A 21,594-nucleotide genomic window follows, 5' to 3' on the forward strand; every position below is an offset into this window, starting at 1 on the left:
GAACGGATTTTCGAATACTCCTCCGTCTTGATCCGAACGTTTAGAGACGATAGGATTCCGTTTAAGGAATCTGGCGAGGTGACGCCAACGGCGCCTATGTTACGACCGGTGCTGGTGGATGTTAGCGACGTGGTCGAGACGGCTGGTAACGCGCCGCTGTGCCCGCTGCTGGTCACCGGACCAGCACGCGACGCTTGATTACGGCCCTCCGTCGACGACGTGGTGGTCAAGAGCGCCGAAAGTATTAGGTTGCTTGCCGAACAGGGTTCCGGTGACGACGAGCCGATGCCGTATACGCTGTTTGGCGAACCTACGGCATCAGTACCTCGCCCTACCGTATCCACCTGACGACCGAGGCTCGACGACGAGCACGAAGACGAGCAACCCGGCCCGATGCTGTAGCTCGGACAGACGTTCCTGTTCGCGTTCGATTGATTCTGATGATGGCGTTGATTCGAACGATGGTGATGATGATGATGATGATGATGTTGCTGCTGGTGCTGTTGTTGAGACTGGTGCGATGATGGACTATTCGCGTTACGATTCGGTGGACTACAGAATTGAAAACCACCGCTACCGTTATCCGGTGCCCCCTCGTCGATCCTTGGGGGCCCAGGGGTCGAGGGGAAGAGGGAACCAGGATTCCACCAGGGATCCACTCTACTGCCGGGGGTGCTGCAACCGCCAACGGCCCCGCGGGGACCTGTAACATGAATTTCGATTTTCCATAGGAATGCTGGCAATCTTTTCAAAGGGTTAAGTCACGTAAGTCACGCTTTTACTACATGAAATTCTAACCAGTGACAATAGTAATAAATAGGTACGTTAATTAAGACTAGTGAATCAACTGTTCTATACTTTATAAACAATAATTTTACGCAGGTACAAGCACACATGTACACCGGTAATGCATCGTAAAGTTAAGTAGGCAGATACCACTTCTCTTGAGAAGAAAGACTTGCTCTCGCTAACTAGGTTAGTGGCACGCTAGCCAGCCACGGCTGGGTACACACGACCAACCAAATTGCCGCGTTTAAAAATACATTTTCGTGTTGTAAATAGCCTCCTGTCCACTATCGACAGTCGTGGAATGAAAAGAAGAAAGAAGCAGGGGGAAAAAAAAATGGAAAAAGAAGATATTCATTCAAGGAAAGACAAGGCCGAGGTATGCGCGACCATCTTCTCGATAGAAAGTTCAGGCTACCCTGTACAGATCGAAACAGCCTCGAGCGTCGTTCTGGTAATATGGACGTTACGATAACGGAGCAAAGGTAAAGAATTTTTGGTAAAATTACGGTAACGTTTAGTATACTCGGCAACGACGATGGTATCTCTCGACGAGGAGCGCACAAAAGGACGTTTGTTTGCATTCTAACGAAGGTAACGACGATCCCCGCGCATGCTGGGACGAAAAACGCGAATCGGCTCTTTCTCTTTCCCCGTTCCGATTGACACATCCGCGTGGCCGTAAGAGCACGTCATGGGAATCATGCAAATGGTCGGCACGTACGTATGGTCCGGCTATGCCCACCACGAGGTTCCTTCTTTTTCCCTCCACCTTGTCCTGCCATTCTTTTTCTGCCCCACCGAGCGTGTTTCTCGCCGAACACGCCGGTGCCGTGTCCGTCCTTGTCGTCGGTTTAGACGCCGTCCTTGTCGATTGTGCCAGTGGATGGGTAGACGGCGTTGGAGGGCCCCACTTCTGGGGCCCCAGGTACACTCAGGCACACTCAGGCACCGCGGCAGGAGAAGGGAACACTCTGCTCGGCCCGTGACGTGTTCACCGGGGTACCGTTATCCAATGGCGTGGATTCGATGCTCGTGAGGCCTCGACCGTCAGACCCAACAGCCACCACCAGCGTTCGTGGAAACCGGCTGCTCGTGGCTCGCCGAAGGTCCCACTTTTTCGGGCCTACGACAATGTCTCGGTGAACCACTTATCAATGGGATCACCGGGTATCCGCACGCCGTGCCAAAGACCAATTCGGCTGCATCGATTTGCGGGCAACCGTATCGTCGATCCGCGTATCCGCTTATGGCTGTTCGTTAAATTATTACCATTGACGGAAACGGTAGCCGCCGTATCTGTTAGAATCTCACGGTGATGGAGAAGATCGTCAACCGAGGATAGGATCAATTTATCGGTATTAATTTGATGTATCATAGAAATATGGGAACCGGTTGAAACGAAATGGCCATCGATGCATACGTTTAGTACGCGAACGAAGGAGAACCTGCATCGTTGGTCCGTACACGTACCATCACGGACACTTGTATCCGTGACTATACGACGAAACTATACCGCGATCGCGTTCGCGCTCACGTATAGTGGGGGACCAAAGTAGGCCGGAGCACCGTTACAGCCCACTGCACGGTCGAATCCTACGCAAATCGGCTAGATTTTGTCCGGATGGCTTTCCTTTTCGTTGTGAAAAATGGCGCGTGCGAGCTGCGGTTTACGTCCTGGCCCACTTTTGACCCGACCCGTCCCGTCAACGATATCCCCTATCTCAGAACAATTGTCTTCTTCGACATCGAAAGACACTCGATAGGTAACGGCATTCCGGAAAACCATGAAATACCCTCGTTATCTTTCGAAGGCTAATCAAACACGATCCCTCCAGCGTTTAATAACTAAATGCCATTCTTATCTTTATTCGGTGTATATCTGCGATCGTAACCTTAGGGATTATTAGGTGGAATAAAGGCATTCCAGGATCGAGTCCAGGATTTCGGAAAGACTCGAAAAAGAAGATGGCGTCCGGTCACGTGACGATGGCACTTGTTCGCGCCACTATACGCCGGTTAAACTATATCCGATCGCGGGAGGTTACAGTGGGGAACGGAAGTAGGTCGAAGCACCGTTAAGCGTTGCGCCTCGACGGAGAGGAGGCCTACGCAAAACCAGTCGGATTTTGCTAGCTGCGTGAGCCATGGCTTTCCTTTTCGTTGCGAAAAATGGCGCGTGCGAATCGCGCTTCCCCACGCAGATGACCCACATAGAGGAAACGAGTCATACCCTCTGCATCTCGCGGTGGTAGCACCACCGGTAATGCCTCGTCGATCGTCCCCGCGTACGGAGACGCTTCCATCCTTCTTCCGTCGTCCGGTTTGAACGATAAATTTACGAGATCGACCTGGTTATTTCGCTTTTTAAAATGTACGAAATATCGCGACGATCGCGGGACCAACTTTCATTCCTCGTCCCTTCTCGAGTAGCCTCGAAAGAAATTCTAGTCTCTTGAGTAATATTTCTTTCTTAACGACGGAAGTCGATTTAGAAGTTAGGTCGAGGGATCGTACAGAGTCGAGGAATGCAGGACGGTGTAGAACGATCAGCGTTGCCGGCAGCTTTCGCATTAATACGTTTCAAAGGCAGATACGTTAAATGAGGGTATTATCTGTTATCTGTTATAGCGGTATATTCGAATCGCGGTTATATTTAACGCGTTCATTAGTACTCGTTGTACGATTAGCGTCAATTATGTGGGTTTCGTTGGTTAATCGGAAGAAAACCAGGCGATAACCGATCGACTTTCCTTCGAAGATCGATCGAAAAATAAAGCGGAAACTCGGTTGCGACGTATGGAAATCGGAGATTAGAATGCCGGCAAAAACGTGCGCCGCTTGTAATGCTTCGCATTCCTACGGTAAACTACCTTATCTTTCAGTCCATGAATCTCGTAATGACTCGTTAATATTCTGTAAAACGTACTTTGCCGATCGTACGTGACGATTTTCGATCGACGATCATGATTTCCATGCAATTACCAATAAAAGAAAAGAATTGATCGAACGTGAGAGAAAGAACTTTAGCTGTCTTAAGACAGTTGGCAAAGGTACCATGAAAAATCGTGAAATTATCAACGAAAAGTGATTCCCAGCAGGGAAATTGCTCCGGTATTCGACCGAGTGTCGACATCAAAATGCATCGTAGCTCATAGGTGCGTACCGACGAACCTGGTACCGCGCTGCCAACGGAGAAAGTGCGGCAACCATTAAGGTAAAGGTTAACCCTCCGCGGACAATCTGGGTCGTCGATGGAACGAAATTTTTATTCTTTTTACAAAAAAAAAAATAAGAACTCTGAAGCGACGAGGCGGGAGACAGAATACCGAATTACACGGTAAGACAAGTTTTCTTCTTCGATGGTGGGATGGACGATGGTCGGAAACCCTGCAAGGTATCGGTACTCGTATATCGTTGAAAAAGCGATAAAATTGATGGATCAAAAGCGAAGCGAGCGTGGACGTATAACTGCGAGTATCTATAAACGCTTGCGGAACTGACGAGTCGGAAGCCCCCCTTCTCTGCTGGGAATACCGGTTAATGTGGTACACTGACCTACTCTCCAGCCACCGCGATACCACTAGGAACAGAACCCCACTACACTGTTATTCTCTCGTCCTTCTCTCCTCGATTCTTCTTTCTCTCTTCTCCCTCTTGCGTTCCCTTTCTTCTCCTCTCGTAATTCTCTCTCTTTTCTCCGATCCTTCTTTTATTTTCTCTCTTACAACGAGAGACTTGAATCTCCCTCTCCTTACGGGGAGAGACTCGCGTCTCCTTCCCCATCTTGCCACGAATAATCTGTTCTTATTCTGGTTTCATCGTTTCGTAAAAATAGAGTCTGCTCCTTCTCTTTCTTCCTACCAATTTTCCATTCGATTTCCCAAAAACTTTAGAATTGAAAATCAACGAGTTCCGAGCACGAGTTGACACTGACACTGGGCTCGAGCCAATCGTGAGTAACTCCTTAGCGAGATATCTACAACCTGCGGTATTCGCGAGAGGCAAGGAAGCCACTTCGGTGAAATTTCACCGCAAAGCAGCAGCCTCCTTCGTCTTCGTCGATTTTCCGTAGTCCTATGCCCCCCCTAAGAACCGTGTCGGCTTCGAAATGTCAAATGATCACCGACAAGGAACGTACGCGTTAATTACGACTAATCGTCGACCGTGTTTGGTCAAGGGCGATTCTCCACCTCTGATTCTCGATGAAATTGGAATCTAGAATACCTCTATGACAGAAGAGCAGAATTTATTCGATACAAAGTGGTCCAGATCGTACCCCGGACACTGGTGTGATTTGTTGTTCTGGAAACAGCGAGAAACTCGAAACGTCTAGCGGCCATTGCGACACGCGGCAGATCGCGAACCGTGATACCTGGTTAAATAAATTTCTTCCAGAAACGGTTTTACACCTCGTTATTATTCAACGGGTTAGAATTTTGACACCCTTCACCTGTTCCACTGAATTTCCTAACTGAATATATGATTTCATTCATGATGCAATCTCGTGGACGATGATAGTCTTCGTACGTTTTTTTTTTTTTTTTCCGACTCCTAACAGAACGTACAGAGATTCGCGTGCTGCGATCGAAAATTATTTCACCGTGAAATTTCGATCGTCGAATTACTTTGGGTGCACGCGGTCCGAAATACCGAAATGCTTTCGTGCTGGCGAGGATCCTCCTTTATGACACGGTTACCAGTACCCGTTACTGTTAGGTTTTAGTGCCAGCTCCCACTGACACGTTGCGAAGCGGCCTCTCGAAAGCGAACCAAAGGATAACGATATTTCCATCGTGTTTGGGAATTTCTTTTTCAACCGTACGCGAAATGCTCGCGGTAACGAAGGAAAATCCGTCGATGGGGTCGTTGAGATTTCGAGCGAGTTACTGGGTCGCAGGGGCAGTGACACTGGAAAGAATTTCCGAACGGAATTCCGCTCGGTTCAAACGAGTAGACCTGACCTTCCTTACGAGAATTGCGAAAGAAAGGCCAAGGATAACTAGCCACGTCGACTTATTTAATCCTCTTTCACACGACGATGCTCGTCAGACTTGGTGAATTTCTTTCTAAAATGATGGTAGAAAAAAAAAAAAAAAGAATAAAGTCGGCCGGTATTAGCAACTTCGATCGCGAATACGAGACACGGGTTCTATCGTTAGAAAGCGTGGTAACTCGAGTGACGTATGTGGTACAAGAAATTCTGTACAGTGAATCGATTCGCTAAAAATGCAACGATGTCTAGCCTAGCCTAGCTCCATTCGAAATGATTCTTTGCCTTTTTTTTTTGTATTATTTATACTATGACGTGAAGGGGTATAAAAGGGAATAGAAAAGGAAACGGGACTTACATATGAGCAGCGTGGTATCCAGAGTGGAATTGTTGATGTCCTCAGGACCTCCTCTTATAAATCTATTCACAGAACGAGACACTGTTCACCCGTGGATCCGTTTCCTTCTCGTCGATTATTACAAGATCACTTTGTACAAGATTCACCTCTCACGGCGGAACACCGAGGGAATGGTGTAAAAGAGCCGAAGAAAAATGTATTCCTTTTGAAAAATAGGAAGAAAAAAAAAAAAAGGAAACGACGAAAGGTGGAGGGGTCACAAGATCACCGAATAAGTTCTGTCTATCGATACACGCACTGATAGATCGATCGAGAAAACCGGAAGCCAAGATAGGACCACGAAACTTTCACTGCGGTCTTCCTTTTCTTCTGTTTCTCGAGTATCCGAGCGCGTTCTGCCTCGCTTCCGGCCCTGGCGTCCTTCCACGACCGATCTCGCGTCGCGACGGACGAATTTCAGCGTCGATCAGGAAGTGGAATTGCCGTGGAACAGGGTCCTTGACCTTGTCCCCAGTGTCCTCCGTTGCCACCGCGAACACTGTCGATCGTTCATCAGCCTCCCGGTACACTTCATCGGCTACTCCTGTCCACCTTTCCTTACTTATTTTTTTTTTTTTTTTTTTTTTTTTTTTTTTATTTTACGATCTCGTCCGCTAGCCGAATCGTGAGCAATATCGTGTGTACACAGTGTTGGCTCACCGACGCTTTCCGCCGGTCACGATCACTTGTCGCGAGAAAATTTCGTCCAACGAGGACGTCGAACGCTTCTTCCGGTTCCGAACACCACTCTTCGTAGACTTGTTCGTAGACGTTCCGGTTGATAAGGTCGAAGTCGTGTGGACGGATAGGAAGAAAGAATGATAGACAAAGAGAGAGAAAGAGAGAGAGATAGGTAAAGGAGAGTGAAAGAAGGGAGAGAGAGGGAGTGAGACGGGGAGGTAGAGAGACAGAGAGAGGAAGAGAGAGAAAGAGAGAAAGAAAGAGAGGAGGGAGGCCTTGTCGATCGTAGGAATAAGAGAGAGGCCTCGCTCGCCTGGCGCCGGACGAGATGCGACTAATTCCTAAAAGTAGGCGAGGAAGAAACGAACTGGATGGCCTGTGGGCCCTTACTGCGAGGGGTCTTACGCGGTACCGACCGACAGGGGCCCCTACTTCGACAGGCCTCCTTGCGTACCGAGCCGGGGGTACCGTGGACCCCCCACCTTCAACTAACTCCTACCCCCAGATTCTCATTCTCCTCCTCCTCCTCCACCTCCTCCTCCACCTCTTTTTCCTCTCACTGCTCTTCTTCCATCACCTGCACGATATTTCGTGGATCCTCTATCGACGGTTATTAACCCTCCACCAACCAGCATCGGGTCAATTTTGACCCGGCATTATATTGGCCGAACCGTAACCGGTGGTGGTGCCAAATTCAATTACGATTCTTTCGATATTAAGACTCGGGTTATGATTAATGAATGTAAAGTAGACGCGTTTAACGAACTTGTTGCATTATAGAAATACTATCAAGATTTAAACAGAGATAGAGATGAGGGTTTAACGTGAATTGGTCAACGAGGAATTCGCGTTTACTACGGCTCGTCGGTGCACGAGTTTTGAATTTAATTGGAGACCCGAATTTTGTAATTTTTTTTTTTTTACCTTCACCTGGGCACATCCACAGAGAAACACACACGCAACTGCCCGCAAGCGAACGGGCAGGGAAACAAGTAAAAGCGCATGCACGCGTACCCTTTCGTACGCTTCTTCAGTTAGGACGATATATTTTTATTTCGAGTTAAAAATTACATCAGAAATTCGGATTACAGGGGAAGGAAAAATTTTTTACACGCAACTCGAAATTACGCCAAAGTCCATCCGTTTCTTAAAGGCAGTAAAATGTACAACCAGGTATGCGAATGTCGATTGTGTAAAAAAAAAAAATGTAACCCTTGAACGGGAAACCCTTTTACAGTTACCCTACAAATCCGTGACAATCGTGTCCGTTTTCGGGCAGATGAAAAACGGGACTTTCGGGAATGTTGAAGAAAAAATACAGGTTACCGCTAGTTTGCAAAATACAGTAAACCGACCTATCGACACGGTCCTCGACGATAGAACTCCAGGTGACGAAAGGATCTTGGGTCAACAAATTTTTTTCTCCCGAAGTTAAAACCTAATCCCGCCGTTTACCCGGTACAATTCGTTACTTTACGACGCGACGGTCGGTTGCCCAAAAATATGCGTACATTTTTGAAAGTATCCCTGTTAACGCATTCGCGATTCTCCGTTGCCATGATCCTCCTCGAATCGAACTTTTAATTAGCCACGGTGATTGCAATACGGCCGAGGCACCGCATAACAGTCGCACTCGCCACGGATCGCAGCGATTTGCGTCATAATAATTGTTGTATAACTTTCGATTAATTAGGCGTCGAAGCGGTCCGTCGCCGCCCCCCAAACGGTTGGCAACCGTCGGTGAGGGCATTTTTCTTTGACGCAATGTAACCAGCTACGATGCTCGTTACATCGGGGGCCCCTCTTTTTCCCTCGATTCTAAGGCCCCACTTCGTGGCACAAGTCGGTTACACTTTCGTTGTTGCGACTAGTGGTACCACTCGACCGCGTTCCTCCTTAGCGAAGATCGCTAACCAGATCGACCTAATTGTTTGCAAGTTTATTTTAAAGTATGTGAACCGTGAGAGACTTATCCGAAGATTCAGTACCGATTGAAATTACAATGGGAGCCGACGTTTTCTATCCATCGAGGAGATTTTCATTAACGCCTTGGGAGCGATCGGTTATCGATTATATTGATCTTACGATTAAAAGATTCCGAATGATGAATTTCAATCGCGAAATACGAAATTGTTGTGCGTTTTGATTTATTCTAATGGCAAGGAAGAAGGTTCTCTTCAAGGTCCTGCTTAAAGGATCGACGCAAGAATTGTCTCTGAAAAGAGGGCATAAGTAAGGATCACTCGTGATTGTCTGTAAAAGTCAGGAAAACGGCAGCGCAAGGACGTATTTATTGGTAGCAATAAAATCGCAAATTCTAACGGTACGAAATGATGCTCGGAAGGTTGTACCGATCTCAGGCAACCTTAACCCCCGGTGCCATAAATTTTCTACGCTCGGGGTGTCTCGAGGTGGCGCTGTCAAAATATTTTGCCACCCTTACGTTCTGGGGGCGTCCCAGCAGTACGCCAACCTTTCTCGACAATTCAATGAACGAACACGTATAAATACCAAAATCCTATTAATTAATCTTATTTTTAATATACGAAGATGTGAATTATTAATTAAATTTTCTATTCATAATTAGAAACCGTGTCCAGAATGATATAATAAAAATTCTGCTGTTCAGTAATTATTTTTCACGCGACTAAAACAGCTGTTTCTTCGATGCTTACCTGCAACGTTGGTCGTTGATGAGAGGACGAATTTGGGTACAAAGTGGCAATGGATGGACACGTGAGCAATATGACCCGGAACGTGGCAGGCACCGAGAAGAAACACGTGTGTCAAAGATTTATTACGAATCTTTCATAATTTACAATGGTCACGCGTCGAGAATGGCACGCGTGACCGGCTGCCTCCAAATATTTACCTTCATTTTGTCTCGTTCTTTGGAAAGGTCTCTCAAAATATTGCTCCTCCACATGTTACGAGGTGTTAACGCAATTCTTCGTGTTTTCCCGTAACGACCCTTGTTTAAATAGTGAAGGAAGCGTGCCATATTTTATGAACTTCCCTAAAAGAAGAGGAATTAGATCCAACAGTCTTCCTATTTCTGGGTCATCGCGTTCCAACTTCCAGATAAAAAATGTATGTTGAACATAGATTATTATCTTCTGTAAAAATCCACGAAGGATAGTTTTTAATTTGAACAATTCAGTCGGCCTCGTGTCATTGCTCGTAACAAGGACCCCATAAGGAAACAATTACAGAAATCGAGGCGACTCGGGTGGTCGTTTAAAACGATTCAACCGACACTTCGCACGCACTTCAAGGTGGAAGGTAATAAAACTCGCAGAGGTCGAACAAATCAACGTTGTTTCTTGATTTGCAAAAAGAAGCTCGCAATTAGATGACTTGAAATGTAAAGATCGCGAGATCGCGAATTATAATTGGAAGGAAAATGCGTTTCCAGACCACCCGGAAGTTTTCCACGTAGACAAGGAGAGGACAAGGAAAATGTTGAACTGTGAAACTCAGCAAGACTTCCTTTATTGTTGGTCCAACGACCCGAAAGGAATCCTCTTCCGGGTGCAGGCCGAAAAATGGCGGGAAGAAAAGGTGCGTGAATAATCGGCCGTCGGCGTCGCGTCGCTCGGCCGCCCGTTGCAAGTAGTACGAGTCTAAATATTGCGAGACGCGATTTCTTACGGTCACAGTTTCCATGCTACGCGACCTAAAATATTTTGCCATGCGACATTCGGCACGGTCTTTTCAATTCTTTCGAAACACCAAACACGAATTCGCGATGCCACCGTGGACGTCTAGCACTGCCATCTCAATTGTGCTTCTCCTACGAAAGTGGACCAACCCTCAGACTTGGCGGACAAAGATCTGAACCGTATATAAATTCTTCGTTGACACTAGATTTTGTTTTCAAGAAACACGCATCGTCATTTAATCGCGGCACTTATGCGTGGAAGAAAGTCGACACCGATGGACCATCGATCGTTACGAGGAGATATCAAAAATTTATTACGCTAAGAAAGTAGGTTCGCACACGTAGACCGACGTCTGCGAAACGATCATGTGTGAACGGTGCTTTAAGTAATTGTATTCTATGAGCTAGGCGAAGATTTTCATTTCTCGGAGGAATTGAACAGGCGTCTTTTGTTAGAAACTGTAACGTTCGAGGAAGTTCGAATAAAATGGTCCAACTTCCGTTTCAGATGAATTTCGTTCAGGTAGTTTGAAACATCTGGTTGTAAATAATTCCACGGATCTCGATGACACTTAAATCTTGCGACGATTCTTGGCCGACAGGACAGAAGAAGATTTCGGTTTTCCAGAGTAAACGCGACTGAAAATTTACGGTGGTTTTGCGAGGATGAACGGTTTTGTGGCCCTCGATGTGGCCACTGGACAACCATTAACTGCCCGGTACCTACACCTGACAGAATGCATCTCGAGACCTTGACCAGGGGATAATGTGCTTCTTCGAATAATGTCATAAAACGTCGTAAAAAGTACACTTTTGCGTACTTCGCAGATTACTATCGCAGATACCCCCAATTTCCTGGGAACAATTTTTTGGGTAAAATTTGAAGCTATCAATTTTTTCATAAGATCATTTATCGCGCGCGGAGTAATTTTTATTATTTTCATTTTTAAATTTAGATTCGCTGATTTTTCATTTAAACAATGCAAAAAGATTGTACCTATTACGCGGGGGCGAGAAACGGCAGGGTACCGTTGTAAAACTTGACCGTAGTAAATCGGCTGAAAACTGTCTGTGGGCCTAGATGTGGCCACCGAGCATCCTTTCATCGGATTTTACGACAGCCAGGAAGCTGTGCACGTAGCCAATTGAATTTTGACCAGTGCCTGCTAATACAAGGTGCGCCCAGGTCCCAGGTGTCATAAATTTCCAAAATCGAAACCGCTCTTCCCTTTCACAGTCTGCGGTATTTTCAAACTCCTATTCCACAGCGTAATAAACAATATCGCGTAAGTTCCATCCGAATTTCACGAAGGGAAAGAAGAACTAATTTTAGTTAAATGACAGCTATTCGTTTGTCCGTTCGTAGGAACCGATTACCAGAAGTGTGCTAATTGGAAAAAGGCGATGATGTCTTGATCGGCCTTGCCAAGGACTTGGCTGGCCGTTCTCCGATTAAAACAGCTGCTCGTATATACGTAAGTACACGATACACCGAGAAATCGGAGTCGAAGCGAACAACCGAGTGAAACTTCTTCGTGGTATACGCGTCGAACACATCGAGCTCTATCCTTACCACATTCGTCCATCACTAGAGATAGGCGTTAAGTGTGACGCACACGTGGCTACACGTAGCCAGGTGTACGTGATAGTGTACATGCGTGATGATAGTAAGAAGAAGAAGAAGAAGAAGAAGAGGCAGAGGGGATAGATAGTAACCTGGGTGGCGAACGACACGGATGTTACACGAACTTACGAGGAAACTTACTCGCATTGCCGTTACACGCTGCCTCGGTACAGAGCCATTGCTATCGTTACATAAATATGCGCGAAGCGTATTGCTTCCTTTTTTATTTTCAACAATTCCTTTCGTCGTTACTTCTCGAAGATGTATGACCGCTCATTCGGTACCGCGTGCCGGATCGACTTATCGCGTGCAAATTTGAAATGGTAATCGGATTAAGAAAAATTGTATCCTTTGAGTAATGGGATTGTAACACCTGTCTAACAGCCGTTCTTTAGCGACACCTGATGGTTCGATCAGGTTCGGCAGCGAACGGGAAAAATAAAATAGTAGTGGCAGAACACGTAGACAAAATTTCGGAAGGGACGAGACGCGTAGATACATCTTGCTTCCCGGTTCTTACGTTGAGGAAGTCACGCGGCCCTCGAAGCCCCGAGGCCCCCCGAAAAAAATGAGGACATTCCGTGGAGTGTAGCGGCCCCCGTACACCAAAACGAGGTTCCGGATTTCGGTATACAGAAGGGAGGGGGGGGGGGGGGGGGGGGGGGGGGGGGAGAAATTTGGGCACAACGGTGTGTTACACGCAATCGAGTCGACCACCATCCCGATTTCGAAAATTTCCAAAATTAACTAGGTAAGGGTTCATGAATCTAGGCGGTATTAAATTTCACCTTGTGTTTATTCAAAAATAGAGCTGTTTAAAAAGGCATGGTCCTGGGATGACTGAGTTCATAAAATAAATGAAGAAAGACGGAACAAGGACGACTAGTTTGATTCTGGTATGTACAGTTGCTGGATCGTAAAAATAAGTTTGTATCGTAAAGTCTTTTTATCAAGTATCGTCGGCAAAAAAGTGTCCTAAATTCCACGATAAAAGAAGCAGAGGATCGAGCGTAGGTTTTTCTTTTTTTTTTTTTTTCGCTTTTTATTAATTATCACGTTAACTCGATGTAGAACGAACGGCATTGCGAAAGGAAACGAGAACAAAGTGTCTCGTCGGAGGCGACTAATTATTGTACGTAAAATTCATCGAAAATTAACAATTTATTTCGAAACTTGTACACTGGCATAATTGCGTATGTACACGACTACCGATCTCTCGTGCCGTCTTTTTAATTCTCTCCGTGCTCAGCCACGTCGCGCGCGATTATATCCGGTTGGCGATTTATCAGGATAGACTAAGCTTTTGTTCTCGGTAGCCGGGTCAATTGGAGCACAAACTGAACGTTCGGGAAGAAGAGAAGACGGAAAGGAAGGAGATTGTTTCCAGTTTGTTTGGCATCAGAAACCAAGAGTGGGTCGCGGTATCCAAACCCGTGGCTGCGATAACGAATTGGCTAAGATTTTAAACACGAGTTTCCTCTTCCGTCTCGTTGCTTCCTGTCTCCTGCCTCATCCTCGTCTTGGCGATTCGCGACGATAGTAAAAAAAAAAAAAGAAGAAAAAAAAGCGTCGAGTCGAATCGGCCTTCTCTTTCTTCGTGTTATGCAGGACCCCAGCCTTGCTCTTCCAGTTTGTCCTGTTTACCAAGTGGGTCAATCGAGATTGAGAGTAAAACGCGGGAGTATAGAACGCGTCCATTTTCTGTTGGAACAGTTACGCGGTAATTTATCTTCACGGATTCGTGTTTCTTCGCGCTAGTTTACTGAAATATGAATTTCCGTTTATCCTATACCATTATAAGCTCCTATTGTTCTTTATAGATACTCTGTAAATATTTTTCCAAATTTTCCATTTAATTATTATAAATCTCCCTACTGATGTAAGACTACTTTCGGTCCACAGGTCCGAATGAAAAATTCGCGAAGCCCCATCAGGAGTGCGATCAGGTCCGCGAGTAAATCTTCCAAGGACGACGTATACAAGCGCCTTACCAAGCGGAAACGCGTGTGTACCGGCATTAAAGGTATAACGACATTACCGTACAATGTTGTTCAAAAGTTTCGAATACTCCTCTTGTTTTTCAATTAATCAGACCTCTTTAATAATGCTTACTATGGTTTCGTTAGAAACATACCGTCAATGTATTTTGAAACGGAGATTCGAATAATTCTATTGAAAATCATGTCTAATTTGTAACTATTATATGCTCGATACTTTTGAACAGCAGTGTATATAGCAGCATAGTATAACATAGGTAAGTGTGTTTGTAGGTCAGTGGTACGAGAGCTGCCCACTACCACCGCCGCCGCCACAATAAGCCGCCACTGTAGGCTGGCAAAATTGTACCTACATTATACAGATCGTGAAGTGCCATTGTTCTTGAACTTGTACGCTCACGCAGCGACGACCTACGCACCGGTACACGCGTCTACCGGTTCGTGTCCCTTTATCAGTCAAGGGGAGGAGAAGAGATTAGATCGATCGGAAGTTGATTTCTCTATGATCTCTACGATCATGATCGCGTATCGATGTCTTAACAAAAGAAGATGATTATTTTTCAGCTAACGCAACGGAGATGGAATAGAATGGTAATTTAAGTGAACTTTTATTTTTTCATTTTTTTTTGCTTTTTTCTTTCTAAATATGTAGAACGTCCTTGATAAGTCCTTGCGGTATGGAACGTTGCGAACTAACGAAGGACTCCGCTGATCGTTTCGCTTCGGTTCCCGGCAAGGAAAAATGATCGTATTTGTTGTAGATCGGCAATTGGCCAATTCACGGCGGCGCGGTGTGTCGAATGTCCCCCAATGATATCGTCTATTTTTGCCCGGCACTCGCAGAACGTAACGGCGGCGTAGCTACGGCCTAATTATAAAATGTTGCAACAACAGACAGTGCAACGAACCCACGAATGTGCCGTGCCATGACTCTACCGGTGAACAGTCCGATTGTTATGAAACATCTTTCGAACGTGTTTCGCCAAAGGGTTACGGTTGCTGAAAAAAAAAAAAAGGAGGGTAATCGAAGGGTAATTAAAAATAAGATAACGCGCCAGTCGAAGTGTAAAACGATGTCAAGTTTGATCATTCAAGGAAACGGCGTTAATCCTTTCGTCGATTTCGTGCCGTCCCCGTAATTCTTCTAACTTGTGCTTTCACTTGCACGCTTAGCTAACACGCGAGAGGACATCAACGACGATAGAGTAACAACCATCCAGTATATTCGCAACGATTTTTATTCGAATCGGTCCGTAAATGTAAGGTAGCCAAGGTGGATATGGTCGCGGATAGCAAAGCGAACGAGCATATTTTACGCGATACCGTGGCGCAACGTGTGGCGGTTACAAGGGAACGACGTTATATAAAATCGGAGCGCAAAAATCTTACTTAAACGCTTAGAAAAACCTGGTTCTAGAGTTGCTGAGAGCACTCGAGGATACCTACTTATCTACGCTACCGAGGAATTGGGCACCGACCTGGACGATTGGTCACGATCGTTCCTTTCGTTCGCCTTTTTTCTCAAAATCACCGCTTCTATTTTCCCCTTTGCCGAGTGATTTCGTTGATGCAATATCGAGTTACTTACGCATCATGCTTCGACGATATAAAATATTCTATGTACAATAGGAACACCCGTATCCGCGGTAAATATATTATTACATCGCGGTGTCGTCGATTCGTGTCAGAATTTCTTAAATAATTAATTCGGTCACGAAAGGGTTAACAGAAGGGACCTACTACTCTACTGAGGAGTCGTGAAACGATTTCTGACACGGGTATCCACGATGTTGAGCTCATTAATTCGCCGAAGGGCGAAGCGAGATCGCTAGAGGAACAGACGAAGAAAGATAGAAGTTTCTTTTTCGTACAAGTTGCGCCACGATTATACAGTTAAACGTTAGCCTAACGGTCGTGCTTAGAATTTCGGGCATTTCGAGACGGCGAATAGGACACACACGCGAGACCCGATGACGAAGACCTACACCTTGACATTCGACCGGACGAGCAGAGAAAATTGTGTCAAACTCGCACCACTCGTGACTTCCTCGACCTAAATCCAACGATGCGCATTAATAGTATCCGAAGGAGGAAGAAAAGAGCAAACGATAGTTCATACCCATTGGCGTAGTTAAAATTTTGTCCAGGATGAGCCAGATAGAAAAAATAATTAATTAAATTGCATATTGCATTTTCATTTAAATATCTATTTCTAGTTTAATCATTTTTGGCAAAAGGACCAGGCTCATCCTGTACTCCACCTAATTAGATATTCTTTTTCTCGTTTTTCACCCCTTCGGTTCGTCACGAACAATTCACGGAACCACGTTTTTTCTTTTCTTTTTTTTTTTTTTTTTTTTTTCGTGTGTTACGAGATATATTTACGGCATTACATACCGTTTATCTGGGACTCACTTTTACTCGAGCACGAAACACAAGGCTTCGAAACGGGAACACGGACACGTAAGGATTCTGGCTCGACCAGCCACCGAGAAAAGAATCTTCTCCTTCTATCCGATTTCTTGAGACCAATTAAAGTAATAGGATGCGTAAACCGTCGTGAAAATTTATGGTTTATAATCTTGATTTTGATTTTGACACGCTTGGTTCAGGGATTTAAACAAATTAAGTCGAACGGTTTGAAAATAACTCGTTTATTATTGCATTTTCTGATATTATACATTATTGTGAATCTTAGGATATTTAAATGGATGATTGATTTCTTAACACAGTGTTCTTTGATTGATTAATCGAACACCTTTCGAAACGTACAAGCAAGAAAGATAAATGGGTCGAATAACGAAGAAACACGCTGTTCCTTTTTTAACGTAACATTATCATGCTTGAAATTTTCATTTATACAAATTCAACAATTTTTGCATATTTTACGGAACATAGAATAAAAAGAACAGGATAGGGTATTTAGCAACGTCGAACTTGCAAAACTTCACTTCGCTAATCTTTTAGCAGAAACTCAAAATCTAGTATACTTAATAAAGGAAATAAATTAAGGCGTTTACGCAATATCAGCGTATACATCGAAAGGCTGGATAATCAATGACTCAGCTGAGAAAAAGGAAGAAAGAAAAAAAAAGAAGGAATGCGATTGCGATTATTGAGAAAGGCGAATCGTTGACTTCAAAAAAAAAAAAAATGCTTTTCGCGAAATTTTCAAACGGATCTATCAATCGAAGTGTAATGAGAGATGGTGACGATGTCACGATTTCGCACCGATCTCTGCTTCCTTTTTTCCTCTCTTTTCTTTTTGTTCTTTCGTTTTAGACCGATCGAAGAAAAAGAGTGCGTGGCCAGTGGTGTGTGCCGAAGCATAACACGCTACAGCCCCCGGTGGCATTACTACTTCGTTACGGTCGTATATTTTTCCGAAACCTTATTCTTATACGAGCACTGTTTCGTGGCAAGGAACGCTCGTTGACCATAGAAAAATTAACTAAGTCGTATCCGTGTAATTAATTATCCAGCCGAGCCGAAATTCGTACGCTCTACGTTATCGAAATGGATTTATAGAAAATATTTAAAAACAAAGTTGCCGAGCAATATTTCACCGAAATTTTCAATGAACCCCGTTCCGGCACTTAACGTAGAGTAGACAGGAAGGCGGAAGCGAGGTGCGCGGTAGAATTGCGGTGAACGGAGGGTTGAAAAGCTGTCGATTCTCGCCTTTGACTTCCTGCTTCGACCCCCGCGGCTTCGGTAAACTCGGTAATTCGACCCTTGGCCCGCAAAACTACGCAATCCTCAGCTGTAAACAACATTGTTCATCCATCCAGGTAAACGGTCCGGAAGACTACCGTGCACCTGAATTTCGTAACCGAATCCAATTCGAATGCGGCATTCTCCGCGGAAACTCGCCGCTGTGCACGGTTTAAAACGTTTGTTGCGATACCGTCATTGTGTCTCGACAGGTTTTCAAAAGGAAATCTGCCGAATGCCTTATGCCCGCTATTGCGCCATCCCCTTTGCATCGTCTGTAACAGCAGTTCGATTGAACGTTACGGTTATCTATGAATACGATATTAAATAATCACTCGCTCGTAGATGAACAAAACGCTGGTCGCATAAAATATGTCTCGCTCTAAATCTCACTTACGATGAGAAGAATAAAATGCAGGATGATTTTACTTTTTAATACACGTACGCACACCTGTTGCCACTGTCATAGATACCCCGGTGTGATTCAGGCCAGTGTGCCAACGGTGATTCGTGGGGTGCGAGACACATCGATGGAAAGAGACGCGGTGTCTCCTGTGAGACCAAGGAAATTCTTGGATCTCCCCACCTTCCGGTTGCTCGGCAAACCGCGGTATAGGTGCTCGTCACACTCGGTAGACCGGCCTAACCGGACCAACTCGACGATTCCCCTAGACACAGAAGCAAAATCCTCTTCACTTTTACCGTGAAACATACTGAAAAGCGTGAGCAACTCGAGCCATTTTTCGCGTCTAACTTACAGGCATTCACGAATTGTATTCGTGACTCGTAACACGCTTGTGGATGCGATGTTACTCGTAAATTATAGAAGACATACTTCTCCGAACGATTTATGCAAGTTTTATGTATATATTGAATTATGGAACTAAAAGGAGAAATTGCAAATTTGCATTCAGTTCCCTGAGTTACCAAACTACCTGGACGTTTTATATTCCTTAATTAGGAACTGTTTTCTTTTACCATTGTGACATTTTCAGACATATATGTTTTATAAGAATTCAAGAGTAGATAGGAAGGATACTAGAAAAGAATTCCAATCGCAAATAGCATAAGTTACATTCGCATTGTTTGAATCGTACTGTGTCTGAACGTATCGACTTGAACGTCCGATACCATATTTACCATCATCCTAATTCTGCACCTTAGTTCGTTGTTTTGCTTTCTCTTTCGGGAGTGGCACGCTCTAGTTCGCCTGGCCACGAAAGCATCCATTCGTCAGTACGGTACGTCCTCCGACTCCTTATACCTCGACTTCAAACTTTGCGCGATTCAAGCGTAAAAGTATACCGAACCAGATCGCTGAGAAACCAAGTGGATCGTTAAATGAATCAAAGCGAACATCCCAATAACAAGAAATATGTATTTTTTACTATTACCGTAGTAAGTACATATAAGTTACTTTCAGTATATACACAATTTTTATAAAATGTTAAAAAAATATACATATACATACATGAAAATCGTACGTAACATATAACGATATAAAAAATATTTTACCATTATAATATATTCATCGAAAAAAATCATTTTATCCAGGCATCCTTATATCTTTATATGAACACATGCTATGTGCGAATTTCTATATAAATAATAATGTGTTTTAAACCATCTATATATCGACGTGAAGTATAAATATTTATCAATAATATAACAATAATCTTCCTTTATTCATGGTCATGAATCTCAATAGAAAAAGAAGGCGAGAGTTTGTTGCTTTCGTATCCAGGTACATTATAAAGATCTTCGACTGAACGAGAATCTAATTATTCTACGATCAAACGTCCTCAGACGTTATTCAGTCTTAATCCACGAAATGTTGAAATTCCTCCTTGATGAAAACTACTGCTTAACTCGTTCGCTACCAGCCTCGCGTATGTATAACGACGTCGACTTCCCATATAAAATAAAATACTGATGACGAACGTGTTAAGCATAAAATAATTTATGAATAGTATTTCTTAATTTCTCCAAGTAAAGGCGTTTCGGTTAATTCGTTTATTTCAACGAATCTTTTATTAGCCCGACTAAAGTAATAAATATCACCGGTATAAATATCGAACCACAGAGCGTGAATGTGTAAATCGTGCCTCTCCAGGCGCTTCTTCAAAAACCCATAAGAAGCTATGTTTTGCAATTGCTGCAAAGTATTTACCTGAAATTGAAACAGACATTATGTATGTTTATACGTTTTCAAATAAGTTCGTCTTTTACATTTGCTAATTATACTTTGACTAACTTGAGATAATTTATCCTCTATGGCGAACTTATTTTCGGGATCGATATAGGCCACGAACTTCCGTAATGGCGTTTCAGCTTGAAAAAGTATCGGCTGATCGAAGCCACTGATTTCGAGTTGTTGAAACTTCGCTAAACTGCTACTAGCGTGCGCGCATAGCCATGCTCTTAATGGCGATATCCTCCTGTTCACCTACACATCACAATTACCATAAATAGATTGAAAAAATGAAAAATAAAGTCATACGATACTATCAAATGCATACTTTGGATGCGAATTCTTCGTCTCGTAACGCGTACAATAAATTCATAGCTTTGCAATCGCTATGCCCGCATACTATAATATGCCTTATGTCGTTTACCACACAACCAAGTTCTAAAGCCGCTGGTTCGCACATTGTTAATTCGTCTACAAAATGTTGAGGATGAGGAATAATGTTACCGGCATTTCTGACTGAAAAATATAAATTTCACGATAAAAAAGAAAAAAATTGAGCAAATGAAATATTTAAACATACCGACAAACATGTCTCCAACGTTTGTTTCCGTAAACCTAGTTGGAATCATCCGAGAATCCATGCATGTAAAAAATACTGCTTTCGGCTGTGATAAAAATAAAAATACAAATTAATTAAGTTTGTAAGTGTTAATGTAATAATTAATACAGATTTGAAGTAAATATCATTTTATTATAAGTTAGTAATATTCAATATATACATACATATACATATAGATATGCAATATAAATTCAAATACATATAAAATAAATAATTAAATTGATTTAATCGATGAAAGAATTCTTAAATTTATTTGCATTTCGCGCTATAAAATACACGTGTGCATTCCATTTTTCTTATTAGCGACACTTTAGTTCAAGGACGTGGTAAGATCATAGAAAAAAAAGAAGTGTCCTTTTTTACAGTAAATATTAATGCAACATATAAAAAGAATATTTTTGATTGAATTTAACTATACTTTATTATAATTAATATACAAAATACTGTTACAAATAGTTTTCCACTTGATATACATAAATTATTAATATATATTAACACGTGAAAGTGCCACAAAAAATGTCTATAAGCTGATAAGAAAGAACTTAGGAAAATAAGTTTAACATACCTCGGGATGATCTCGAACTTTTTGAAATTGTTTCACCATCCCTTCCCTATGCCATTTTCTATACTGTATTATTCCTTTGATTATTCTATCCATAATTGTGTTTATAGACACTTTGACTAGGCTTTATCACCTGCAATGATGACAATACACGACCGCCATTATTAAGGCGGCAATTTGAAATTCATTTATCTTACAAGAACAGATTAAGTAGATATTACATAATTATCGTATCTCTTTATTGAAACACTATATAAAAAAATTTTTTTTTCTATAATTTTGTTTCATGTTTATTTGTACAGATAAAAAATACAAATTACCGATACATATTTAAGCAATTATTATTCAATATCTTTTTTCTTTCATTTT

The 21,594-nt window shown here is 43.3% G+C and overlaps 1 protein-coding gene across 1 annotated transcript; it reads right to left on the minus strand.

Annotated features, from left to right (window-relative positions):
* Window positions 1-17,320: 17,320 nt before the first annotated feature.
* CAHbeta (carbonic anhydrase beta) lies at window positions 17,321-21,471 on the minus strand. The gene is made up of 5 exons (XM_034333958.2): window positions 21,229-21,471; window positions 20,625-20,709; window positions 20,373-20,560; window positions 20,108-20,299; window positions 17,321-20,023 (listed from the first exon to the last, which is right to left on the minus strand). Exons 1-5 carry the CDS (start codon window positions 21,319-21,321, stop codon window positions 19,814-19,816), a joined length of 768 nt encoding a protein of 255 aa, XP_034189849.1. The 5' UTR covers window positions 21,322-21,471; the 3' UTR covers window positions 17,321-19,813.
* Between the last annotated feature and the right edge of the window lie 123 nt (window positions 21,472-21,594).

Source organism: Osmia lignaria, chromosome 2, assembly GCF_051020975.1.
Source record: "Osmia lignaria lignaria isolate PbOS001 chromosome 2, iyOsmLign1, whole genome shotgun sequence".
Taxonomy (NCBI): domain Eukaryota; kingdom Metazoa; phylum Arthropoda; class Insecta; order Hymenoptera; family Megachilidae; genus Osmia; species Osmia lignaria.

What these genes read in the sequence shown, in the direction of transcription:
- CAHbeta (XM_034333958.2), bottom strand. Translation starts at nt 21,321, where the DNA reads ATGGATAGAATAATCAAAGGAATAATACAGTATAGAAAATGGCATAGG. An exon ending in AAGTTCGAGATCATCCCGAG is followed by an intron (nt 20,710 to 21,228) that starts GTATGTTAAACT and finishes TTTTTATCACAG; the next exon opens with CCGAAAGCAGTATTTTTTAC. An exon ending in ACGAAGAATTCGCATCCAAA is followed by an intron (nt 20,300 to 20,372) that starts GTATGCATTTGA and finishes TGTGATGTGTAG; the next exon opens with GTGAACAGGAGGATATCGCC.